This window comes from Falco rusticolus, chromosome 4, assembly GCF_015220075.1.
Source record: "Falco rusticolus isolate bFalRus1 chromosome 4, bFalRus1.pri, whole genome shotgun sequence".
Classification (NCBI taxonomy): domain Eukaryota; kingdom Metazoa; phylum Chordata; class Aves; order Falconiformes; family Falconidae; genus Falco; species Falco rusticolus.
The window spans coordinates 95,191,015-95,218,693 of record NC_051190.1 but is presented as its reverse complement, the minus strand read 5'-3'; the positions used below and the strand labels follow the sequence as shown (position 1 = coordinate 95,218,693).

General features: G+C 40.7%; 1 protein-coding gene across 5 annotated transcripts in view; it reads right to left on the bottom strand.

Annotated features, from left to right (window-relative positions):
- The window catches only part of TRANK1 (tetratricopeptide repeat and ankyrin repeat containing 1), a 65,748-nt gene that overhangs the window by 14,522 nt on the left and 23,547 nt on the right, over positions 1 to 27,679 (bottom strand). For 4 of the 5 annotated variants that reach the window (XM_037383873.1, XM_037383872.1, XM_037383876.1 and 1 more), the window contains 14 exons: positions 26,287 to 26,405; positions 23,120 to 23,203; positions 19,561 to 19,699; positions 18,854 to 18,985; positions 16,721 to 16,888; positions 13,839 to 13,997; positions 13,208 to 13,459; positions 12,169 to 12,345; positions 7,744 to 10,614; positions 6,942 to 7,141; positions 6,342 to 6,479; positions 2,890 to 3,030; positions 2,041 to 2,197; positions 775 to 863 (listed from right to left, as the gene is read on the bottom strand). In XM_037383873.1, coding sequence (XP_037239770.1) covers positions 775 to 863; positions 2,041 to 2,197; positions 2,890 to 3,030; positions 6,342 to 6,479; positions 6,942 to 7,141; positions 7,744 to 10,614; positions 12,169 to 12,345; positions 13,208 to 13,459; positions 13,839 to 13,997; positions 16,721 to 16,888; positions 18,854 to 18,985; positions 19,561 to 19,699; positions 23,120 to 23,203; positions 26,287 to 26,405 — 4,826 coding nt within the window. The remainder of the gene's footprint in view (positions 1 to 774; positions 864 to 2,040; positions 2,198 to 2,889; positions 3,031 to 6,341; positions 6,480 to 6,941; positions 7,142 to 7,743; positions 10,615 to 12,168; positions 12,346 to 13,207; positions 13,460 to 13,838; positions 13,998 to 16,720; positions 16,889 to 18,853; positions 18,986 to 19,560; positions 19,700 to 23,119; positions 23,204 to 26,286; positions 26,406 to 27,679) is intronic. The other variant, XM_037383874.1, reaches the window with a different exon arrangement.

Sequence of the window (27,679 nt, the reverse complement as noted above, 5' to 3'; positions counted from 1 at the left end):
CTGCTGTATGATATTCCCAGTTGATGTCTAGAAAGTTAAAATTGCCTGTAAAGGCAAGGGCAGTTGATCTAGAGATATCTCTGAATTCCTTGTAAAATAATTCATTGGCGTTGTCATCCTGGCTGGGTTTTTCTTCCATTCCATTAACTGTCATCTCATATCTGAATTGTATTAACTATCAGCTTAGGAAATAAAAGGTTGTAAAATCTCCATGTTCTTTAAATAGCAAGGGAATGAAAGCATCATTTTGCTACTCTTTCTGCAGTTCTCTTAGTGCTCCCTTCATTCTTACGTGCCGTGCCTCAACACATGTTTTGTATCTGTATCCTGCCCCAAAAAACATAAAAGGGCTCAGAGATCATCACCCAAATCAATATACTTCCAAGAAATGTTTTCATTTTCCTACAGTAATGTGTAATTATATTGTCAAGCATGTGGTTTAGATTCACAGATTCCAGTCAATTCCAGTTGTTGCTAGTAATTGTTTTTTCCAACGATCTTTTGTTTGTGCACATTAAAATGTATTTCCCTCACTGGACTGCAAATTTCATAGTATTGCATTTGAGATTACAGACAATAGGCTTGCTCTCCCTGCTTACTTCTTGCAAGATGTTTACAAGTACACTGTAGACACCTACGCAACTACAAACCACAAACTCAAATACACAGCTACAGAGCAACTGAAGGTTTATAGATAATTTTATAGATGTAAATAAAAAAAAATGGTTCCAAAATAGACAAGAATCCTTATTTCAGTTAAACACATGCTCCTACCGCCCAGAACTGATGTTTAGCATAATAGTCTCCCTGTGCAATCCATTCTTCTGGAGTTGATGTTTTAGCAAACATGCTGTCATCTAAATCTAGAAGGTCAGAGGTAAACATTTTATGTTAGAATGGATAAACCACAGAAACCACTTATCATGTACCAAAACTAAGCATTAACATCTCATAATGTTCCAAATTCTTTATGATCTGTGCTCACATCAGTAACGGTAACTACGAATTAAATACATTTTATCCCTCTCAATCAGCGCTGAAAAATCAACAAGTTGGGTTTGGTTTTGAAAGACCTTTAAAAATCATACTTGTTTTTTGGACAAAACTTTGAGTAAATCCACTGTCTTTATAGAAACCAAATTTTCTCCTTTGATAAATTGCTTTTAGCTGGGATGGTCTTCCATGAACATCCTTCATTACTGTGCAGGTGTGACGGATGCAGCCCTTCTGTTTGAACTAACTGATCCTTGGTCCAGGCAGATACTCAGCAAGTAGACCTAACCAAAGTTAATACTATTGTGTGAGTCTACCAGCGAGAACACAGCACCAAAACCAAAAAAATCCAGTCTGGCTGGAGATTGGGCTGGTAAGCAGCTGAAACCATATAAACACAGCAGAAAATCTGAGTACAAATCAACTGCTTTACACCATAAATATCTGCAGCCATCAGGGTGCATTGAGTTCTCCAGCCATAGCAGCTGACTGATGATGATGATGACTGGTGGTGATCTGGTGATCTCCCCTTCAGTAGGGACGCCTCTCAAGGTTACCCCTTGAGGCTGAGAGATCCCTTATCTCACACCAGATATCAATGGGTTGGTGACATTTCTGCATGCGTATAACAGTTACGATATGTATAGTAAGCTTACATGATAATCTTTGTATCCCATTCGATCTTTAAGTGTAGTATTGACCACCAATCCATCCGTACTTACTAAATATTTTACATATCTACGTTTACTGGTTAGAATTCAATAAACTAACTACTAGATCAGATCTGAGTGATCTCTGACTTCTGCAACAGCAAACTTAACACTAATAAATTAGCAGTGAAATTATGTATTAACATACACATCTGATCTTTAGAGCCAAAAGAAATAAGACCTACTGAAAACAGTGGGAATTTGCAAGGGCATTTATCAAGGCATACTGTTAAGAGTGACCAAGAGTGACTTCTTTATTACACAGCCTAATAGCAACAAAGCATGAGTAGGCTGTCCTGTTTGACAGTCTTTTAAGAAAGCTTTAGGATAACTTTACCTTTCTTTTCATCTGTTTTGACAACCCGAACAAATTCTCTTTTGATGAAATACTTAAAAGCTGGAGCTCGTTTATCACTGTCTTCATCAAAGATCCAAAGATTTACTCTGGCTCTTGTAATGGCAGTATATAATTGCTTTAGTTCTCCATTCAGCATCTGAAGCGGAAGCAAAAAAACCCCACACAAAAACAACACAATAAAATAAAATAAATGAAATGAGCTAAGTTGTTAGAAACAGCCTAACACAATTCGTGGTTATAAGAAAACAGTGAATATATACAGAATGAATAACAAAGTATCTTTAAGTAAGCAAGTCAAAATATTAAACATATGATTCGTCAATTACATAAGCCATTTCCCAGCTAATTTGCATGCAACTACTGCTACCGCAAATCTAGCTGCTCCAGCTGTGACAGTCCATTTTCCTTCTAATCACTTGCACATATAATCATTCATTTTTTACCATACAATCCTGAAAATAACCCACTCACTAGATTCTAAGAAGTTTCCTTAATTTTAAGGTAGTGACACTGACCTGAAACCAGACCAAAGCAATAATATTTACATGCTCATTTGCTATTTGCTTTAACTGCAGCTATTCTGTAAATATACCTAAAAGTCTATTACATGTATTTTTTTGTTCTCTTATCAAATTACATACACAAAGAACCTCTTATCTTTCAAAATCAAGATTACACTATACAAATGCGATCAACTACTAAAAAGATAAAGCAACCTCAACAAGCATGGAACTACAGGATGAAAGGATTTCTTGACAAAATTCCCCTACTTCTAAGATTTAAGAATTTAATTTAGCCTTCCTATTCCTAATGTTACAAAAAACTCACCTTGTACATTTCCACATTAAAGGAAGTTCTTTTCTGCATACCAGTAGCATCCTCTAAAGGCATTTCGATTAGCAATTTGCTTCCTACTTGCACGTCTGAATCAGGAGTATAAGAAGTAATTATCTTCCATTCTTTGCTAGCCTAAAATGTCAAAAGAATGAGGTTTACTTGTATGCAGCAATCACTACTGTCCACATATGCAAAAGATAAGGTCATATGTTGTGATTGACCAAAGCACTCTCACAACTGAAGAAGGCTCAGAGGAGACGAGTAGAAAAAAAAAAAAAATCTCAGGGAAGAATGTAAAGAATAATGAGCAATTTTCATCAAGAAAGCTGAACTTCATCACAACGCACGTGGGGTTGAAGGGTAACCTTTGTTTGAGATACATGTCTGTACCAGGTGGCCATCAAGTCGAATACAAATCTTTCCCTAAAACAGTAATCTCCTATTGTGCCACCCAGACCAACATGGGGGAAAGTGAGTATGTGGCTCAGTCCAACAGAGCGGGTAAAAACTGAGCAACAAACAAAACAACCCTGGAAGAATGCAACTGGCTTGAGCTGGCTTCAAGGTACATATTACTTTAATTACTTTTTTAGAGGACTGGGGATGCTGAGCATCATGATGGTGGAGCATATAAGCATCACTAATGGGAATCACGTTTGTGTTGTGATTCCACTGTGTATTGATTGCCATTGTTATATTATGCTTGCTTTGTGATTTCAGGATACTGCTGTATCTTCAGGATACTTCTAAATCCAAACCATATGCACTGCCTAATATATCAAATAAGTACATTTGATATTAAACATTAAAACCTCCTTGGGTGAACTATAAATTTTCAGCTAAACTTGAAGGTACACCCCTACAATGGATGGCCCATCCATGGGGGAAAGGAAGAAATCAGGTTACCCTCATCATGGATGAGGCTCAAGGTTTATTCCTAGGGCCAGGGACTCTGCAACAAATCCCAATACTGCAAATCACTGAGGCAGACTCACAGTGGGGGTGTGCTGACTACTGGGCCAGACTCCCTGCCAGCTTGGGGCAGGATGAAAGGTAAACAGTGGTGGGATAATGCTCCTGAGTTACAATCCATCATGCTAAAATCTGCTAAGACATGTTGGATCAATCTCAGCCTGTAGGTGAGGATGGGCAGCTGTCTCTGGTCAGAGAATATTTAACTCTGACACAGCGACAAGTGAGAAATCCTACAAATCTGCAGAGACACAAATGTATGTTAAGTGTGGCAGCAGATTGGTGTGGCGCACTCTCTTGCCATGTAACAAATACCAGCTCCTGATTACACTGTTCTGCAGGTTCCTGATCCCACACAAAACTAACAACCCATAAAATCGTAAGCATATTTTAAGTTATGTTCATTTCCCACCCTTTTTGGTATTTAATTGAAAACTGATTACATACTGCCAAATTTCTGGCACAAAAAAAATACACTTAGTAAGGATGAAACAGCATTTTTTTATATATATACGGTTTGGAGCTTTAAGCAACCTGATACAGGTGAACTGTCTTCCTAAGGGAAAAAAATGCAGAAAGTTTCTCTTGCAAAATGTATTTTGAATTTAATCATCAATCAAAACATTCCTAAACCCATCACGGATTACAAAATGACAACCAGCTAACGGTATCAGTTTGGTCAACAGCTGCTGGTTTTGGGGGGTTTGGTTTTTTTTCCTTTTAGATTCTTCATTCAAATCTGCTTCTTGAAACAAGACATCTCAAATACCATTTTCAAGCCCAATAAAAAGAAGACCCAACACATTACAAACAGCACGCAGCCACATTTGCTGTGTTTACAAACAGTTCACAGAATCAGCTTTACAAAACTAGAAAACCTCAGAGTGAGCTGCTTCCTTGCCTGCTTGTTTAGCTGCTCAAATCAACTCAATTACTCATGACTCGCAGGAAAACGAAAGAATTGTATGAAAACAGCTCTCCAGGCCTGACATATGCTAGCCTAAGTTAAAAAGCTCTACACAACTCAACTCTGTTAAACTGATCCTGCTATATTCTGATGAATGGTTCATTGTTTTTCTGAGCACAACTTGCATCACCAAAACCAAATCATCTTTGAAAAATCTACCATGGCAGCCAGCGCTGTACTGTCCCCGAATCTCAGTAAGCCAGACACAAGGTCATTTACCTCAGGCTCCTTTCTTCTGCCCTCACATGTCTACTAACCTCTATGATGAGCCACCAGTAAGCTGCCCTCAGTTTTCCTGTGGCTTTCCTGTGCTGAAAACCACATCTGAGAGACCCTGTTTTGAAGGCTGGAGGCAGAGGGCATCTGCAACAGAGATGTTCACACTGAATGTTTAATTGCAGAGAAACTCAGCCGTGGGCATTCTCAACTCTCTGCAGGCATGTTCAATAAGGATGCTGCCTACTGCTTGGCTGGAGGCAGGCTGAGGGAGGGCTTGGCGATGCTCCAGCAACAACAGCGAGGCTGCTGCGGGTTCACAGCTTTTCGCAAGGAGCCTTGAGGACTGCACCCCTGCCAGGTCTGGAGCTACAGGAAACCCTGGAGAGACAGGGTCTGAGCTCCCCAGACCACTAGAAAGGGAGAAAAGGCAGTACCTAAGAAATAAGAAATACAAAACACAAAACACCTCCAGGAAAGAACGTCTTTATCAAAGGCCATTCTGTGGCCGATGGTCTCCACTATAGACTGTGAGACCTTCCCAAGTTTCCTGACAGCTCCTGAGCTAGACTAGAATGAGTTTTCTGGAGCTAAGCTGTGGATGGCTACCCCACCCCACCTCCCCCAAACACATACACATACTATTTGACTCTAAACATAATTGGTTTACTAAGCTTCTAATCTTAAAAAATCATTCTGTTTCATTTTGCCTGGGGCTGAGAAATGATTTCAAGTCCAGCACAACCTTTTTGGTGTGCTAGCTCATGAACCAGAATGAGTTTTCTGGAGCTAAGCTGTGGAGGGCTACAGAACACGCTCCTCACTGCCACCCCACAAAACACATACACACACGATTTGATTCTAAACATAATTGTTTTACGATTTTGTGGTGATGCAAAGCAGGGGGTCTAAGGTGCTTTTCTGGGACCTGGAACTCCAGTGTAAGATAAAGAGTATGAGAGGGTGATGGATTGTCCCTCCACCAGTTGCTCTGACCTGAACCAAGCTAGCAGAGTAGTCTTGATATGCAGCAGCAGAGTGTGTGTGTGCATGCACGCATGCATGCACTGTTGTGTGAACCCCAAGGCTCTCCCTTAAATTGAAGGAAAACACAGCACAAATGGAAGATGGTCTCACGACATAGAACTATGAGCCCTGTTTTCTATTGTGATGAAATCACCCATCTTCAGAGGAAACGGGGAATCCTTCTCCAGCTGGAAAGCCAGTTAGACTACATATAAAATTAAGACTTAGGGAAAAATGCAGAAAATGGGTGAGAATTAAATACCTCTGAGTCTGTGAAAAAGTTGTAAAGGAGTACATCATCAAATTCCAAGCCCTTTGCTTCATAAACTGTCAGTACAAGTGCTAAACTAAGTTCCTCCGGTATCTTCTCCTTTGCAGTTTCATTTGCCACTAATACCACCTGTCATAAAATACATTAATAAAAAAGAACATATTAGGGGCGGTGAGGGAGGTAACGGCTACATGGAGAAAGCATACCAACATGTCACGATAATGCAATAGCCTTTGCAAAACCAGACAACACTTAACACAGACATTCCACAACACTCTGCAAAAGTCACAAAGCTGCCACTAGAAGACTGACAAATGCACAGTTGATCTGCAGTTGCAGACCTGGTCTAAGAAAATTTGGAGTTATAAAGGAACGGGACAGGCAACACCTGATGTAAAAGAACAGAAAGAGCCAGACACATATTAAGAAAATAGAGAAACCAACACAATAAAGGTTTCTAAGTTTAAAAAGCATAAATTACCAGTAAGATACAAGGGCTTAAAAAAGAAAGTTGTGGGCAGTCCACACAAAATGATTTAGCAACAGAGCTGGAAGAATCTGCAGAAAGCCGTATACCTAAGAAAAGCAAACCTGATGTGCTCCAAATTCAATGGGTTGTGTTTTCCTTTTGTTGCCCCTCAGCAGAATTGCTAGGTCACTAACACTGCAGGACTCCAAGACCGTAGGTTTTGGTCCATCAAAAAGACCACAGTCCTTAGGAAGCCGATCAAAAGATTCTGGGAAATAATGCTGAAGCAAATCAACCACTCCAGATGCTAAACGGAGAATACCTGTCATAAGAAAAATACAGATTTTAAACTTCAGTCTTACTGTCCCATACTCTCTTGCAAACACACTTATAAAAGTTTTTGTCAGAATTTTGAAATCAAGAAACACCATGACAAAAACACTAGGCAGAGAAGAGAGAACTTGTAAGGTCTGTTTCATGTTTCTGCCATTTTGAGTGGACCTCATTCTTGGGCCTGTAAAGATCAGCAAGCATGCTACAAAGGGTTAGCAGCATTCTCACAAAATGAAGGTGAGAAACATGTAAGAAAAGCAGAAGCCGCACACCAATGCTGCAAAGTCTAGTGACTTGGGATGGGACAACAGAAATAGATGTGATTATTTGTTAAAATTTTCCTTCAAACAAATACAGTCAAAACATGCAATAAGCACGAGTGTTCAAAAAAAATGATAATTTTTAAAAACATTCATTCTTGGTTTTCCTGTTGACAAAATACAGAATTTGCATGTCAGAAAAAGCTGGCCATCTGATCTCTTAAAAGGACAGGTCACTTAAAGATGCTTCAAATTGACCAGTAGAAAACTTAGACCATTAGTAACATCTGAAGAGCACAGGCTCATATCATAAATAGATTTGTTACTCTACCTGAATGGGACCTGTAGTTCTGGTACAGCTGATATATTCTTCTTGGTTTTCTAACACGCTGCTTCTTGTTCATGGAGTTCTTGCTCGCGTAATGAAACAGTGACCTCAGATCACTGAAACGAAAAGCAACTCCTTTCATTATGCTCTGGGCAGTGTCACCAGTTAGAAACATGGCATTCGGGTCATTGATGCATTTCATTAACAGTGCTAGCTCAGCTTGGGTGAAATCCTGTATCTCATCACCATAGAACTCATGGATGGACCATGGCAGCTCCCTGAGCTTTGAGAGTCTTTGAGATAAGTTATAGAGCAAATCTTCTTCATCAAAGTAACCTCTCTGTGACCGTATCTGCTGATAAAGACAAAAGAGGTGATAGATTTCACTCCTGTCTTCTGTGAAGTTTGGTGATCTCTTTCGGCCTAACTTTTTGTACTGCTCCTCAGTAAGTTTACCTCCAAAGCAACTCAGTGCCTCAAAAGAGCCTTTTAGAAACGATTTTATTTCTTTCCAAACCAGTGCTGGATTGTACAAGCTTTTACCTTTTATCATTTTTGGCCATATTTCATTTGCAAATACATCGTAAGTCACAAAAGTCCGAGGATCACTTTCCCTAGAGTATGCATCTGCATCTCCTTCATCATCACTATGTTCTGCTTCAGTGTTACCTTCTTCATCCTCATCTTGCCAATTTGGTACAACTATGTCCTCTTGAGGACTCCAGCCCACAATGATTCTTTTAAGGCTTCCATCTTCATTTCTTGGAAAAAATGGGTCAGGTATGGATGCATCCAGTAACAGCAACAACTGCTTGGAGGTGACAAACAATGGAAAATTTTCATCTTTAATATCTTGTAGCTTGTGGACATTTGGCTCCAGAGGCTTGAAGTGACTGGTCACCTTGGAAGATTTGCTAAGTTCAATGAAATTCTTCTGAACTTCTTGGCACAAGACAGGATTTTTTGTCACAAAGATCTGGTGCAGGTGCTCCAACCTGTTTGATGCTTCTGCGCTACACATTTGGTCTTCTTCACAGTCATCACATGAATTCATTTCCGCACCAGCTGTGCCCACAGGAACCTTTTCATCCTCGCTGTCCTGGTCTTGCTCGTCACTCACCTGCTCCTCGCTCGAATCATCACTGTCTTGTTTCAGTTCACTCTCTTCATTCCCTAACCTAGCTTTTTCAGCCTCACTGCACTGTCTTTGCTGCCACGTTTGCCTCTCCAGCAGAGGACCATTTGCTGAGGTAGATTTTTCCCAGTACGAATAGAATTTCTTCCAAAGCCTATACAAGCAGCAAGTTGTCTTTCCTGTCCCACTTCGCCCAATTAAAATGATTGGTTCCATGGGCTTTGGATTGAGATCAATTACTGCGTACTCCAATTCCCCAACTCGGAAAGGGTATTCAACAGAAGAATGTACATCATTTATAATGTTAAGCGCCATGTTAGTACTGAAGCTGTGAAATTTCATTATATTGAATTCCAATTCTGCTGCACTGGCTGGGGGGAAATACTCAGGTATGGTAGTTTTTTTTGATTTTTCTGCCTCTGGGTCTTCAACATAACAACGTGGAACACGCTTCTGGTTGTGGTTCTGATGACCTTCGTTTATGCCCTTGAGCTTTTTCCTCAAGATGCAGGATAAACCACGATTGTAGGAAATACATATATTATCCAAGACACGGTTCAGCTTGCAGTGATCGAGAACAATGGCCCAAATTCTGATTATTTCCGTGTAAACTCTACCTGATTTTTCTGGAAGACTTTCTGTCTGTTCTGTCTCCATGATCTTTTCCGCACTCTCGCTGCAACGAGGAGAAAAGTCAATTGCAAGTTCCCATAGCATTCTTGCACCTTTGTCCAATTTGGCTTCATACAGCTGGATATCAGCTTTCAAGTGTTTCAGTGGCTTCCAAAGGCCCCTAGTCCATTCCCCATTGCCAAGCTGCTTAATTGTCATTATAGTTTTAGTTTTGAGATAATGAGGTACAGCTTTGCTGCTCAACGTCTTCAGCATTTCAGGAGTGCACTCTATTTCCCAGGTCATGTTATCAAACTCCTGCACATATGCCTCAATATCCAGAATCTTGCCTTTCTCTTCCTCTGGTTCTTCCTTCTCTCTATTAGGCAGGGCCATATTAAATTCCCCTTCTCCCTTCGTTTTCTCCCAGTTATCCCCTTCTCCTTCAGGATAAGCTACGCTTCCACAAGGTTGTGAGGACTCGCTTTTTCCCACTTCCAAATTAGTCTGGGCCGAAGATGGCTTTTGTACCAGAGGATGATCCTTTCTCAGGGTGTCACTCAATTTCAATTGCTGAATTAAAGCTGTGATTGCCTGCAGTAGACTCTCCTGCAGTGTTAAGGGGCTATTTGTTCTTTCTGTCTCCTGCTTTGCCAACTGATCTTTTTTTGTCTTTACAGAACGTGGGGTTTTTAAATCATTATGCGCTGCGTTGCCAGATGGTGCCTTTAATGAGGACCCAGATGAAGAACGCCCTGTGCTCTTTGGCTGTGAAATCTCAGAGGCTGGAATGGGCTTAGATGTTTTAACTGACTGCCCTGCGGTATCCTGCCGGTACTTCTTTTTCTCCAGTGCAGCATTATTCCAGGCAAGCAGCAGTGGGTCATTTTTTTTAATTCTATGTCTCACATCTCTTCCTAATTTGTTTTTTATATTAAAATTAACATCAAATTTTGCCAATGACTCCATTACTCTCTTAGCCTGTTTTGAAAATCCTCTCTGAAAAACAACATGCATCACTGTATTTCCGTTCTCATCTTGTATGTTTGGATTAAGATACGGAAAGTCAGAAGGTCTTGAAGCAAAGAGATCAAGTAGATAGTTCAAGATGTCTAAACCGGTGCCATCTGAAAGCAAGAAAACAAACAAAATTTAACTTGCTTTACAAGGCTGCTTTGTAGGCCAAAAATTTTTAATACTTTTTTTTCTGCAGCTATTAAATGAAATTTGCTTTCAAAAGAAAAAAATAATCTACATTTCATGTTTTACAAACATGCTTATTTGAAATGGCTTAAAACTGAGCTTTTCTAATATTCAAGGAAAATAACACAACAGCAGCAAAGCTTTAGAAATCTCTAGTGCTGCAATTGTTCCTGTAGTGTCAGTCAATTCCTTTGTTTTTTTAACCTCTGGATACAGACAGATTAGTTCATCTTCCAACATCAGTCCTGACTGCTACACAAGGGAGGGTCATGACTGGTCATCTGGGCAAGCATCAGCTTCTGGGTACTGCTCTGGGGTCATTTGGTTTGCTTTACTATGCCACCGAGAAGTAATGTGCTGAAGATAACTTTGGTTTACTAAAATAACCTGTGGCAAATCCTCATTATTTTCTGACATCTGAAGTCCCTATAGCAACTTCCTACAAATTAATATCAGTCCAATACCTCCCTGGGGTAAAAAAAAAAAAAGAAAAGAGATATTCTACAGTTTTCTGGATTTAATCCACATCATATATGTGGATTTAAATCACATAATATATGTGAAACATTTCCTTCCTAACTGTAAAATAGTGACACATCAAAATAATCGTAAAGAAATTCCACCTCAAAAAATTTACACAGCGAAAAATACTTAAGAGAAGATATTGTCATTAGACTTCTTAATCTTTTGATTAAAAAATTACAACTGGTAGTATCTATGTTGTTAATCTCTCTAAAGCTATCAAGTGAAATGTTTGTGCTTTAAAAATTAATAAATTCATTATTTATCCTTCAACTCAAAAATGCATTCTTTCTTAGTTTAAAATCAAACCTTACTGTGGGGTTTAACTTGATAGTTTATCTTTATTTCTTACATTTTTATGTAAGGCCTACAGTCCTCTCACTCACTCCTCCTCTGAACAAAACTTTGCTCGATTTATGACTGAACAAAAACTGGGAAACAGATTTCAGATGTAGGATTTCCTTCAAAGTCCGCTGCTGTTGCTCTGCCTTTACCTTTGTTTCTTCCTAGATCCTTCCCATTTACTTTATTCCCACCTAGTACACATATTACAGGGCTTCAGAGAGGAGCCTTCCTTTCTGAATCAGCTTGATTAAATAAGAATATATTCACAAAACAGTAACTGATGGAGACACTACAGGTACTTGATTCCTCCTGGTCACCTGAGCTACCATTAACCTTCCTTATAGTCCCAGCCGCTGCAACCAGAGAGCAGAACACATCAACTCAAAGACTGGAAGACTGGGGTATATGCTCTGGCTTGCAGACTTTAGAGGCTGAGACACAGTCAGACATCCTGACCTGCTGCCTCTGCTATCGCATCAGTGAACAGCAGCAGAAGGGGTAGTGGGCTGCACAGGTAAGAAACGGGGATGTTTTCAACAGCTGCTGTGAAAACAAATGGTGGACATCTGACAGAGCTGTGTCCCCTAGCCCCGGGCACACACAAGCCTTACCTCTATTATTTAAACAGATGGAAACTGCAGCATGCAAGGGAGTATCTCCTTGTGCAATGGAAACATTCCGAGGATCTGCACCTTTGCTCAGCAGCAAATACACTAGTTCAAAATAACTCTTTTTGAGGCATATTTGCAGTGGTATCTCAGAGTTGGTTCCAATCCCATCTGGCAGAGCTGGTGTAAAGGACACAAAAATATCAAGGGTTAAACCAGATATGCCAGATCTGCAAACTACAGAAAGTTCTAAACAGATGAAGGTAGATGCTGATTGCTGTGCAGGGGACTTTTTTTTTTTTTTTTTGACCGCTTTTTACATGTATCCATTAAAAGAGTTTCTAAGACAATCTTCAGAATCTCCTCTTACCTCCCATTAAGCTAAGCAACCAGTCTTCCCGTTGCGATAGGAAGACAGAAAAGCCAGGTCTATCTTCTTCAAGTCAGTCAGTCACTGACCAAAAGAAGCCTCCTTGCATTCACAAGGCTGCAACAGGACTGTGTGCCCATAATTCATAGCTAACAGCAAGTTATAAGATGAAATGAAAAATGCCAGAGTAATTCTAGGAATAAACCTCATGCTAAAGAAAAGAAATTACGTCTACACTAGCTAAAAAGAGACAGACATCTGGTCATGCCTTTGAAACCACTGAAGTTGTCAATTACTTGTAACACAACAACAGACTGAACCCAAAGACCGTGGCTTATAGTTTCTGTCAGGATAATACTGTGGCTGCAGACAGAGAAATTAAAAACCAAAGAAACTACAAGCAAAGGAGCAACAATAATCTTTGGCCTTTGACCTTTTACCAACCTGACAGCCAGATTTCATTTGAAAAACATCTTCCATCCCATGTAGCCTTACTAGCTTCCCCATGTCGCACACAGCAGATGCAGCCAATGGACTGCATTCCAACAAGCTCCTGCACTTATACAGAGCCACAAAAAACAAGCACTGGTATTTCTGAAACTATGTTGCTCCAACCATGCCAAGTAAAATACTGGATCTTTTATAACACATGAATATTGCAGAATTTTTCACCTCCTCGTTCAATCAAGCATCTTATGAGGTGCACTTGCTCATCCGATCTGTCACACCGTTGGATAATGTTGCAAATGTCAACATCTGAAAGACTGCAGTTTTTGAAGAGTCCTCCACCTGATGGCTCTTCCCCACTGGCCTTCCCTGTTAGCAGCAGCAAAACTTTATGCCACATTTGCTTCTCCAGCAACTGTTTTATGAAGCTGTTAGCACAGGCATGGGAGATGTTGCAAACCACCCCTTCAGGGATTTCTGCAAGACAGTCAAGACAACGTAACTCACTCAAAGTCACATAATAAAATCCATCTCACTGTGAACTGATTTCAGAATAATGAACTCATTAAATTCAAAGTACAGAACAGCAAAATGCAACACTTGCATCTTCCCATCCTTATACTGACAGCCAAGTAAGTTTGAACCGTTTGATTCATCATACTGAATTTTTGTGCAGATTCTGGCAGTTCTAAGTGCAAAACACAACAGTAAAAATAAGTATGTTGTTCCAGTAATATACATTGCAGAAACAAGGAAGAGAAGGAAGGATAAAAGAGCAAGAACTGTATGTTAGCATCAAACACATTTTTCACAGCAATTAGGTTTTGTGAAGGGGAGAAATAAGAACTCGCTGTACCTTTCAGAGAAGACAGCTGTTTCAGAAATCGCTTAACTGCATCTTCCTTCAATACATTTTTATGATGTGCTCCATTTTCAAACCTGTAGAACTGGACAAACTGTTCAAGAACATCCAGGAGAGAATCCGTACCAGCTACAGCTCTGCTTTCATTCCTCCCTGCAAAACATTACAGAAGCTGAAAATCCCGATCCTTGCTGTCATGTTTTCAGGGCAGGACTGTAGGCTGTAATATGTTACATTTCAGGACTCTTAAGAAATGTGTAGTGGCAGGTTAAAATCAGATGGCTGAAACTTACTGCAAAAGCCAGTCCTGTGATGGATTTCGTATCCCAAAGGGTATTTGACACACTCATCAAACACACTTTACCATAATACACTAGGTTGAAACCTGTAGTAGTTCACAAATTGGTCTGCATGCAGGCAGGACACTGCTGCCTCACAGTGGTATCATTGTTTAGAATTTTTAGAGATGACTAAAAGCAGTCATGTTTCTTTTCAGTATACAGTTTTAATCAGACGTGCTGAGCTTGTCTGCTTCCTCAGTGTCGTTTAAGAAATACAGCCATGAAATAATATGTCCTTTTAAAAGGAAGAAACAAAACAAACAAAAAAACCCCTACCACACCAAAACGATACCTACAAGTTTAACAGATACTTAGGTAATGGGCAATGAGAGATTTTAAATTGTGACCCAATAAATGCCCTTAAATAAAAACTGAAAGACTTGGCCTGACTTTCCTAAAAGCTTTGAGGAATTCGGGTACATCAAAGACCAAACAAAACAGCAGCTTTACCTCTTAGGACAAAGAGACAGACAAGGTTGGTCATCTTTTTAGCAGCAAGGACTAACCTCAGACTGTTACCTGTAAAGCAGTGGCTTATTCTACAACCCTTCACTTTGCACGAAGCCTAAAAAAGTCTTGTGGCCTGTGCATTGCCAATAAATAAAGACCACAAAAGACAGGCTGAGCTACCTGGAACACCAACCAAAGCAATTACCACCACAGGGGTACTGGTGATAACCTCATAACTGAGAGCCACTGGGCTAAGACCTTCACCAGAGCAGAGATCCCTACAGTAAAGAAAAAGAAACTGGGAATCTGCTTGCCAGGAGCCGTAAGATGCAAATGCAATGAAACCAAGTGCTTTCTGGTAAACTTCTATGCAATACACACACGCAAATAGAGATGTAGCCTAAAAACTTTGGGTTTTGCCAAATTTGATCTGCCTGTGCAACCTTTTGCTCCATCTGTGCTTTGAGATTTGCATGACATAAGCAAGTTCTGGTTTGAAAAGGTATGCTTTGGGTTAATACAGTAATACTCCTGATCGAGGTGTTACCTTAAAAGTCCTGCCTGGTTAGTGCCAACGAAAACAAGCAGATTAGGCACCAAGCCATCTCAGAAAGACTGTACTGAAGAAACGCTTTCAAGATGAACAATGTCCATGCTCGGGACCTATTTTTAAACAGCAGTCTAAACCACGGCTTGAAAAGATCAGCTGCAGGATATACCTCCTCAGTTTCTGAACCTCAAAGTCCTGCAGAAGCGTCTTGCCTCCCAGCCAATCTGTCAGTTCTCAAGTGGATACTCACAAGAGCTTCTCTGAATGGCCTCCTACGACTGGATCCTCTGCTGGACATGTCTTGTGGCCCACTACAGTCTCTTTAAAAACTAGGATTTAAGTAACAACCAAGCTGTAGTGCCAATGCTGCCTATAAGGTGCATCCTGCAGGGACCCTCTAGTCCTGAGGGTATACAGCTTCCCACCTCGTGCCCCAGCTAGCATCTCTCTGACCATACTACAGTACAGGCAGCTCAGGCATGCTCCATTTGTTAGGGCAGACAGGAAACTATGTAAGGGTTAGCCAGACTCAATACTGTCACACTGGGGTGGTATTGTAAAATTTGTATTGTTTTCTCATTCTCTTTTATTGGTGTGGAAGAGGAAATTCCCATTATGTGGGCAATTGCACCTGATACGTTAATTTCCAGAGCAGAAAATTATAAAAAACCATACATGTCAGAATCCTTTTCAGAACTGACAGACTATTATAAAAAAGCAGACTGGCAACAGTTTATTATCCCTGTTCATGAAATTTCATATTAACACAGGTCCTTTGCAAACTGCCTAGAAATATCATTAATAATTTTTAAAATGCACTTCAAAGTTTCCCCATACTTCAAATTTGTAATTAAATTTTAACTCCCCTGTTTTGGTTATAAGAGACTCTTGTAGTTTTAGTTTGACAGTCTGCTCTGCTACTCTCTTCCTTTACCGTGTGCAGAAGTTAAAATTTTCCAAGTAATACAGGAGTTTTAGCTGCGTATCACTGACATAGCCCAACAAAGATGGCTAAAACTTTGTGAACAAAGAGCTCTTACTAAAATGTTATTTTGTTTTTTAAAAATACTGGCAACTTTTCACTTACATTTTCATCATTTCAGAATTTCTCTTTTTTTGCCAGTATTTTTTGTTATTAAAAGCATTTTAAATATGCCACCAATATTTCAACAAAATGTTTCATTTTCCCAAAAATAAAGTGAAGGTAAAAGATCAAAACTGAAGAAGCACCAAAAAGAAGCAGTTTCTATTGCAAGGGGAGTCTCATGTTAAGGATGAGGGGGGGAAAAACAGTGGCTTACAGTAACAGAACAACTTGTAGTTACTTATTGCATGATATACTAAGAACATCTGTTGCACAGCAGTCACCTTCAGGCAAGAACAAAACATTCATCACTGACTGACAGGAGATCAGGGTGACAACTCATAGGAAAAGTTACCTAAAAGCCACCTACTACTACCAATTACAAATAAAACAGTTTTGTACCTAAAGGATATAATTCTAAAACAGGAAAAACACACAGTCCACGTAGTACCTGTCTCTTTCTCAGAAGAAGTATGTCTCTCAATGTGATCACTGACTGCTTTTACAGCATCAAAGTTTTTGTTCTTTTTCAACATATCTATGACATATCTTGACCGTCCATCTGGAACAGTGGGATCAACCCCAAAATTCAGGAGCATGATCACATCTTCTGTTTGGCCTAAAACATTACAGTAATAAACATTAGAGGAAAAATATGAGAAAAAAATCTCATTTTTCAGGGGTTTTGCCTGGCCCAATTTCTAGCATAATTTTGTAAAAACCCCCAAAAATCTATGTTTTCCCAATGTCATAAGAATGAGGCATTGTTAGGCATCTTTCCCCAAAAGAAACCCCTTAAAAAAAATTAAAACTCCGTCTTCTGTCTTCATTACTAGTAATTGGGAAACAGCAGCACAGAAACACAAAGTGACTGGATGCCTCATGAGCATCTCACTGGCCAGAGGCAGCATGTAGAATTCACCTCCTCCCTTATGCCCCAACCCTGTTCTCCAGGCTCTAGGCAAACTACTCTGTACATAAAGAAAAAGCAAAACAATGGATTTTGCTACTGTTTGGAAGGTGACCCAATAAACCAGAATATATCACATACTCATGCATGAATATACACAGCTGGGCACTGAGTTTCTTCTTTCTATGTAGCATAAAACACATCATTGTCTTGGTAATAAGCCTTATAACAAAGATGTCTAATTTGACCAACAGTACCACTAATTTCAACAGATACTACGATCCTCTATAGCATTTCACAAGTATTACAGATTACACATAAACACAAAAAATATAATGGTGATTTAAAGCCTTGACACAGTATCTAATATTCTGGAAGATGACATGCTCATTTCTTAGTGTGTCACACGGCACTACCAGGGGAAACTTCACAGCCCTGCAAGCAGCTGCCTGTACTCCTCGTGCCTCAAAGAGACATATTTGCTATAAGCCATGCTCTTGGAACAGCTGGAAGGGCGCAGGAGCACCAAATCACCAAGTCACACAGGAGAAGACCGAGTGACTGTGAGCAAGTAAGTGTTAGACCACCACACGTCCCCTAGGCACACCACCACAGCACACAGCCTCTGTTACTGCACGTCCCAAAGGCAAAGCCTAGATGAGGAAAAAATGATGCAGGCTAACACAAATGTCTTGCTTTGTTTGTCTAAGCCTTACTGTTCAAGCTATTTTAGGGATTATTTTTTGTTAACAGATAGGTGGTAGGGTTTATTTTTATATTTATAAATATATTCTCTAGATAATATACACTATATAAATATAAAGAATTAAACTGTAATAAAGATATACAACTATATGCTCGCTCTATAATATGTAATATACAAATAATCTTTAGTAAGTACATATTAAAATATATACTTTATATAATATATATACCCTATATAAATGTAATTATAAATAAATAAATATATATACGGTATCTTCTGGAAATCCAGACGTCATTTAGCAACAGATGGAACTGCTGCAAGAGACATGTTACACCTTCCCATAAACTGAAATTATTTAGTATAGGTTGCGCACATGTCATTCATGCTAATAAGGAGAACCGCCAGAATATCATCACATTTCACGGCCTAGAAGTCTGGTGTTACCTCGGCATAGATGCTTATTTCCTGTTGCCACCTGGTGGGCAGAGGAAAAAATACAAGAAAAAAAAGCCAGGCTACATTAACATAAAAGGATTCCCACGGAAAATGTGAAGGAAAGCATTTCATTTTTCTCCTCTGACAAGATAAACTGCTACAGAGGTTTCAAATCTTCATCTATTGAAAAGAAAAGGATAGGTCCCCAGGTGGTCTAATACGATCTTAAGGGCACATCAGACTTCAAAATGAAACTTCTAGGATTCAAAAAACTGCAGCACACTTGTGGGAAAATCATAATCAGTCAAACCAAAGAGCAAATCAAATGGTCACAAATCAGGTATAAAATTTTAAAAGGGAATTGTTGGAAAGTTTAAATATTAGTTACCATTACAAAGTCTACATTTAGATAAAAGGACTTTCTCATTTTCTTCCTTAGAACGAAATAGTAAACACCGGGCTCTGAAATGTTCTTCCATTATTCATTTTTCCATATGAAAACAAAACACCACACACAAAATAACTATATTTACTGCGTTTCTGGGAATATTCAGTGGAAGACGCCACAATATGCAGGAGGTTGCATCCATCTCTGTCTTGCTGGTTGATCTTATCCTTCAAGTCTGGCCTCTGAGTCAGTAACCACCTGAAGAGATGGTTCTTTCCTGAAATGATTAAGAAAACCCACTTGTTATAAATGGTAAAGAGAGATACAACAGAAACAGATCCTGGTTTTTCCCCTATAGATTGCCAAGATGCAACTATATGAAACCTTTTCTCAAAGACAGGGAGTATGCTAGGGAAGAAATACGTGAACGAAATGATGGTAAGAGCCAGCTGCATTGTGGGAGACATGATGCTACATTCTTGCTGACTTGCATAAAGTGTGAACCTCACGGCTCTTTAGCACATACAGAAACTGTTGCTCCACACCAAGGTGGCAGGAAGAAATACTGTATTTTTGTCAAAGCTAATATATTCACATTATGAAAGACCCATACCAATCACCCTTCTGCTTCAAACCACAGAAGAGAACCGCCATATCATGCTTGTACTACTATCAGGCACAGAGAATGCTTAGAACATTTTCAAAAATAGTGCCTTATTGGCACATGCCAGGTTATATACACCTAGATGATCTGATCTCATTAGCTTTTTAAATAAAAAATTTAAAAGCTCTAGCTGTCAGTTCTCTGATGAAGGCCACCATTATTTTATTTTAGCTACAGATGTCACTCACTCGCTTTGATACACAGCCTGATAACAGCATGAAGCAGATACACTCCAATGGTTTCAGCTTTCGCCCCGATGGAAATTAGCCACTTGACTAACTCTGCTACTTCTTGCATCTTCTCACCGCACCCATACAACTCAGAAGTCTGATAACAAAGAGAACAATTACAACATGTTACTTTTTACATACACAAAAGGCTTTTTAAAATCTGGTTTCCCTGGGGTTTTATTATAAGAATCAGTGAAACAGTAACAATCAAGCCATAGCCACTGTAAAATGAAACCTCTATTATATATGTAACAACTCTAGTAGAAGCTACTACAAGATGTTAATCTTAAAGGAATCTTGTCCTGCTCTGAAGAGCACTGAACCTAAAGTCTATTTTATAATACGTATTTCTGTATTTCTTCTCTGTAATTGACTGCAACTTTTGGCCTTACACTTGTCTATTCAATGTTACGGACTCTCAGTGCACGTACTGCTGTAACTGGATATTGTGCCTTTTAAGCTTGGATGAGGCAGCTTCTGCAGGCAGCTACCCCAAAGCAAGAATAGGCTGGAGAAACACTTGTAACTAGGAAAAGGGAGTTAGAGACTGCAGGAAGGAGGTTTAGGGAACTCAAGCAACCAGTCCTTTTACAGCTCAGGAACCCCATGGATGGAGAGCAGGGCAAAGCCCTACTCTCATCCACTTCAGGAAGCATCTGGTGTTACTAAGACAACAATGATAACATGACTGCTCATACAAAGAAAAAATGTTAAGCCTTAGGAGACGTTTTTGGCCAGATAAATTCCTAGAAAGTGATCTGATAAAAGCATGGAATTTACAGGGAAGGTTACAGACCAAGATTGAAAGCACACAGCCTGAACAGAAGGCAGCTGAACTGAAAAAGGATGTTCTAGCAGCTACTTAATGAACGTGAAGCACAGTCTACAAGGGGTACAGCAACAGGGGGAACTCTGGAGGTGGGCAGAGGAAGCTCAGATGGAAATTAAGACACTATGCCAGAAGGATCAGGACATGAGGGGGTGGTCGGAAACAGTGTTCAGACATAATTTCTCCATTTGTGCCAGTCATCTTTTTAAATAGCAGTCTTCACACATGCTTCCAACATCCACAAATAAATCTTTTTTTCTAACACCTCATGCCAAATTTTGACTGGCGAGAATTACTGTTTGCGCACAGTTACAAAATCAAAATACCACAAATTACAGGGATAATGTAGTGGCAGCAGGGGAAGCTCGAGTTGTCAGAAAGCCACGTTTTCTAATTTTTGCAAAAGAGAAGCAGTGCTTAGGGAATTTTTCATCTTGATTCTTTCAGTCTTCCACATGCACCACAAACCCCTAGAATAGCTAAGACTGGCGAAGCCAATTCAGCAATGAAGGACACAGTATTTTGCAAAGGCAACCGATTTTTACCTTCCTCTCTCAAGGAGGCATTTCGATTTGCTTGCCCAGGAAGGAAGGTTCTTTGCTAAGACACTACATGTGTCCTCTACTGCAACGCCATGCCTTACTGTCAGTGTGAGGAGCTCATTCACCCCTTGTAGGACTGTTCTGCTGCAATGTCCCAGGCCACAGCACTGCTAAGAGCTGCAAACCAACGCAGTGGCAGTGGGCATCTCCACTTCGAAGCTGCTTTAAGCTGAGGCTCTCATGCCTTTGTCCTCACCACAACTATGCTGCTCTAGCACCACAGCCCTGCTCTGCTGGTCAGCCATGGACCTGGCTGATTCAGGACTGGACCTCAACTCACCCTCCCTTCCCACAAAAAATGAGTAAACATGAGGGATGATGGTGGGTAGCATGAAGTCCCATATCTGCTGGCACTAATCCAGCATACCTGCCTAATGATAGCTAACCAAGGCATGCTTGGTTATATATATATTCATCCACTAACTCTTCTGCTATGAACAGATGTCGATTTATTCCCTTTGCATTACCCTTCTTTTCCAGAATTGCTCCCACTTACTCTGTCAAGGAACCTACCTGATATACATTGATGGAAAAAGCACCAACTTGCAATTTTTATGACAAAAGTACCATAAGCACTGTAACAGCCAAGTGGCAAATTCTGGCATATTCCATAAACATACCCTAAACTGTTAATTTGCCAGCCAGTAAATGCCAAGCAAATGTACTGTGTCGTGTACAGTTAACATCTTCTACAGCTTCTGTCAGGAAAACCTCTGTGCTGTAAGAAATCTAGTATACTTCAGCATAAAGCCTAATGGAAGATCTCAATGAACCTGTAACCATATCTTTTTAAAGTAGGTTACATAGAGCAGAACTATAGTTAATTAACTTATACACACAAAGAAATGGAAGAATAATACAAAAAAATGCATACCAACAATATTTTTTTTTAATGGTACATATGAAATGCTTTACTTAACTGCAGTTGAAACAGCCTGGGCATCCCCTGTGTGGTAACAGACACATACACTGTGAGATGCCTTTAGAGAGTTGGTATGTTACTGCTACGGACACTGGCTGCTCCTGAGTTGCAGGGCTGGTGAACTGCCTCCATAGCCCTGAGCTGGGCTGGAAGCAATGGCTGCACACACCTTCATGCATTCAAAGCGTTTTGGCAGCATACCCATGTACAAAGGCAGGTGCAAGCAGCAGCAAGCCCTACAAGGCCACCTAGCTCACACAGCGATGAGGGCAGAGCCTCCGGGGTGTACCAGTGTGCATGGCACGGCACATGCACCAGGTAAGCACAACCAACAGCAGCAAAGGATGTGTAAGCATGGCAGTTTCTGACAGCTGGAAAATGTTATTTTCTCCTGCCAGCATAGAAAGCTTTGGAGGTTCCCAAGCGCTGCATAACATGAGGAACCACAAAATAAAGAAAAGAGCAAGTTTCAGATGAGCAACATAAAGATTAAATTCTGCTGCCTGCAGACGCCATCACCTCAGTGAAAGGCATGAGGAATTGTGGCTACTTTGTCTACAACTACATGTTTCCATCTTGCCAAAATCCTCTAAGTTATATGCAAACTGTCAGAGTCTTCAGGGAAAAAGTTTAGCAGGTGCTGCCTAGGTATAAAGCAACCTACTAAAATTTGGGGCGTTGAGGGAAGGGAAAATTCCAATACTGCACCCAGCTCAACTCTCTGTAATCATACTCAGCACCATGAAGCAGTTCAGAGACAGGCTAGCAAAGTAAAAAAAAAAAAAAATACCCTATCTCATGGATATCATAAGTTCTCATAGTTGGAAAACATATCCAACTTAACTGATGTCTGACATTTTTCAGCATTAAATTGTCAGGTTACAAGCCTGACATGAATGGCTTGCTGTACTTGAGAGGAAGATGTCTTCTTTTGATCAAATAAAATATTAAATTACACACAGAAATTATGCAAAATAAAGATTTTTTAATTTTCAAGTGAAAAGGGGCAAAATAGATCATTTAACATAAATACAAAGTCCATGTATTATTTTCCATCTTATTTTTCTTTGATGTTTTAACCTTGCACACAAGGTGGAAAATCTCTCACTAAAGTCAACAGGAAAAAAAGAAATAGACATAAGAAAAAAAAAATGTTTAGTTTACCTCAAAGAGATTCTTCAGTGATAACTGGTTTACTCTGAGATTGGGGGGCAACTCTTTCTTATCGGACAACAACAACAAACAAGACTGTTAAAAAAAAAAAAAAAGACAAAACATTGGTGATCTAATAAGCACAGTTCGAAACTTTGTTTTTCACTGCCTCATCAGATCTTGTAGGAAGGCAAACAAGGGCTAACAACAATTCAGATTTTTTTTTAAGATTGCAGTACATTACTGAATCTCTGTTTTTCAACTGAATTAATGTAATACACAGTGGACTGTGGTAAGTTATGACTGATTAAAGTTTCCTCAGAAATTAAAACCATGTAAGAAAGGTCAAGCCCTAAAAATCTCTCCAATATGCCTTGGAAGTGGCCCCTCACTTTAGGAGCAGACCTTTACATTCATGGGGATGAGACTCCCCAGCCACAACAACATTCTCAGCAGAAAGCAAGAAGTGTTTACTGTATCTTTTTCCTTTTTCTCAGTTTCCCTAAAAACTTCACCTTGCTCCTTGAAAACCCATCTACTTTCACCAGAGGGCAATGGAAGAACTATGTCATCTACCTGGACTTCTGTAAGGCCTTTGATATAGTCCCCCACAACATTCGTAGCTCTAAACTGTAGAGGTACGGATTTGATGGATAGACTGTTGGATGGGTAAGGAATTGGCCAGATGGCTGCATCCAAGGAGTTACAGTCAATGGCTCAGGGTCCAAGTGGAAACCAGTAACAAGCTGTGTCCCTGAAGGGTCCGTACTGGGACCACTACTATTTAGTATCTTCATCAATGACACAGTGGGACTGCGTGGTGCAATACTCACTCAGCAAGTTTGCAGGTGGCACCAAGCTCAGTGATGCAGTTGATACACTTGAGAGCAGGGATGCCATTCAGAGGCACCTTGACAGGCTCAAGGAGCAAGCCCGTGTGAACCTCATGAAGTTCAACAAGGCCAAGGTCCTCCACCTGCGTCAGGGCAATCCCTAGTATAAATACAGGCTGGGGGATGAATGGATTAAGAGGATTCCTGCAGAGGAGGACCTGGAGGTATTGGTACATGAGAAATTGCATATGAGCCATCAATGTGTGCTTCTAGCCCAGAAAGCCAACTGTATTCTGGTCTGCATCAAAAGAATCACTGCCAGCAGGTCGAGGGAGATGACTCTCCTCTCCTCTCCTCTGGTGAGACCCCACCTGCAGCCCTGCATTCAGCTCTGGGATCTCCAGCACAGGAAAGACATAGACCTGTTGGAGCAGGTCCAGAGGAGGGCCGCAAAAATGATCAGAGGGTTGGAACACCTCTCCTATGAGGAAAAGCTGAGAGAGCTGGGGTTCTTCAGCCTGGAGAAGAGAAGGTTCTGGGGAGACCATGTTACAGCCTTTCTATATATAAAGGGGGCTTATAAGAAAGGCTTTTTAACAAGGTCTGTAAGTGAAAGTGTTGCCTAAACTCCTGAATTATCAAACTATGATTTAGTGTTTGACTACAAGTTGAAGAAATATGGGCACAAAGTTTAGGCCAAGCTGACCCACCCTCTAAAGTTGTGTGAAAGGACTTGTAATCAAGGGAGTCAGCCTTGGGAAACCAAGAACAGATGGGGAAAAGAACACCATTATCTAAGTTATGTGGAAGGAAGCCTCCAAGTGAGAAAGTTCTGGCCACAAGAGGAGGCAAGCTGTTAAGGTGCTGCAATCCACAGAAAATTAGTTGAAAGTAGGACAAAAGTAGTTGTGGTAATGAGAGATTGTGACCTCCTACTCAAACAGCTCCCCCGAAAGACAGCAAACCCCCACTTGGGGAGCACACATCATTTGTGAAAAACTTCAGTAGTGCTATCTGAGGATGCGCACTAATTTGCATTAGAAGTGAGAAACTTGCAACCAGTCCTGTGCGTGAATGAAAATGGATACGTAATGTACTATGAATGTGCAGGTACCCTATCATATGTAACGTGTGCCCTCGAGTAACCTGGCGTGCACATCAGAAGGAAAAAAAAAACCCATGCACCCAGCGCTGCAATAAACCAGTGACAAGTTTCTGAACTACCATTTGGTTTGGAGAGTTTTCTTGGTTATGGTTTTTGGAAACAAAAGGGACAAGGGGCAACAGTTTTAACCTCAAAGGGGGTAGGTTTAAAATTGGACGTAAGGAAGAATTTTTTTATGGTACACTGGAAGAGGTTGCCCAGAGAAGATGTGGATGACCCACCACTGGAAGTGTTCAAGGTGAGGTTGGACAGGGCTTTCAGCAACCTGACCCGATTGATGTCCCTGCCCACAGCGGGGGGGTTGAATGGGCAATGTGGGGCTGCAGTCAGTGCATAGCAGTCCCTCTCTGTCACTCCCACCTCCTTAAGCTTCTCCCATGCTCCAGCACCATGGCTCCCGCCGAGAGCCTGCTCCTGCATGGCCTCTGCACAGGCTGCAAGGGAACCCCTGCTCCAGCCACAGCACCTCCCCACCTCCTTCCTCTCATCCTCCCACCCGCTGCTGCTCTTTCCTCCCCCCTCACTCTGCCAGGCAGGGTTCACCCTTTTTGAAACACCTTCCCATTAGCAGCCCACCTTGGCTGGGGGGCTCAGCTGTGCCCTGCGGCAGGGCTGCTGGAACCAGCCATGATGGCCCAGGGCAGCCCTGGCCTCTCCTCACAGGGGCCCGGCAGCCCCATGCCAGCACCTCGCCGCCCATGTTCAACACAGGCATATTCATGACAATGATCAATTTTTTTTTTTTTTTTTTTTACACAGCTACTATAGAAAAGAAGGTTAGAATAATTTCAGGTGATTCACCTTCGGATTTTTCTAAATGATCTCATTTTAACAACCACATATTTACTCTGAGCTCCTTTATTTGTGGGTCTTTCATAGACCGCTGTGAAAGTCCAGCTTGTCATACACCAAGTAAAAGGGACCACAAATAAACATGTATTTTTTCCCCCCTCATATTTCTTTCAAGAATAGCAACTCTAGATGGCACCGAAGTTATAAGAAACAACAGCAAGAGCAAAGCGGCATTTACAGTTCATCGTATGCCTTCAAGAAATGAGTTTCACAGGTTACCCCTAAAAGTATTTTTCAGTCTTAAAAATTCGAACCAGGGAACAATAAACATTCACTGGGATTTTAAGGGTGACGGGGCACAACAGCAGGTCAGGCAGTGACAGACTTACCCGCCACTTCCCCTTCTGGGCCAGCTTCTCTATCACCGCTTGCCAAATCAGCGCATCAAACCTCATGCTGAAAATATAATCATACGCAGGGGGAAAAGTCAATGGAGAGACCCGTTCGTCTGCAAGAACAAGCCATCGAGAAAACTGTTTAGTGTCGTGGCGCTGCATCTTACACCCTCCCTTCTGTTCCTCAGGAACCCCCTGAGCCCTCGTCCCCTGTGCAGTGAGCTGGGTGGTTAAGTGCCTCCCTTGACTGTGCCAGCAACTCTTGCATGGCTGAGGTGGGGAACGATGCTGACCACACCAGAAACATTCCTTATCTGAATCCTAACCTCCCTTGACAGCCTTGGAGCATTCCTTATCTGAATCCTAACCTCCCTTGACAGCCTTGGAACATTCCTTATCTGAATATGAGTGATAAGGTAACGCCTTCACTGGAATTGTGAAAAGTCCAGTAATTACCAACTTGGATTGTGGACAGAACAGCAATTTATTGCTGACTAAAGCCAATCATCTCCAAACCTAAAAACAGCAGTCTTAAGCAAGGTCCCTTTGAGCTCTCCTAGAACACAGCAGTCTGTGACAAGCACCTCCCTCTGGGCAGGACACTTCTCAGAGCTCGCTAGCTCCCAAGTTCACAAAGTTAGTACCACCATCACCAAAAGCTGATGATGGACCCTGGGCTCCCCACTCCTAGAGGCTCAACCTTTCACCCACTGAAAAATGCAAAGGCATTTAACATTAATATTTCAGCAAGGGGAAGTTTTAACAGTTATACCTTTGTACATTTTTAAAATATATATATATATATATATACACAATAAATTTACTCCTTTGTGTCTGCGTGCATGCATGTGTGAATTCATTGAAGTACCTGATAACAAGTATAGAATGAATGTTACTGTCACGGATCCATAATTAAGTTACTGTTGTGATTGTAGTAAAACATTGATCCACTTTGTAAATGATAAATTAGTCAATGATTAAGTGCTGCTAAAATCTTGTGATCAACCTTAAACTGCAGATAAACCTTAGACATCCATTAGATATAAACCACTATCCAAGATGAGACTAAGATTGGATCTAGCCACACCAAAGCTCTATGAAGAGTTTAGAAAGCAAGGGGGTCGGGTCCACTCTGAACCTTGTGACTCAACTGATCTTCCTTACTCCTTATATTCCTTTAAATACAAACTGTTGCCCAAGTCTGAGACTAGGATTGGATCTAGCTGCACCTAAACTCTTATCAAGAGCTGAGAAAGCAAGAGGGTCCACTCTGAACCTCATAACTCAAGGAGACTCTCCCTTACTCTTCTACATCTTTAGTCTCTCTGTAAATCATTTCATTCCAGCTTATTTTTAATTTGATTCTTCTTTGTGTGATTTATCTATG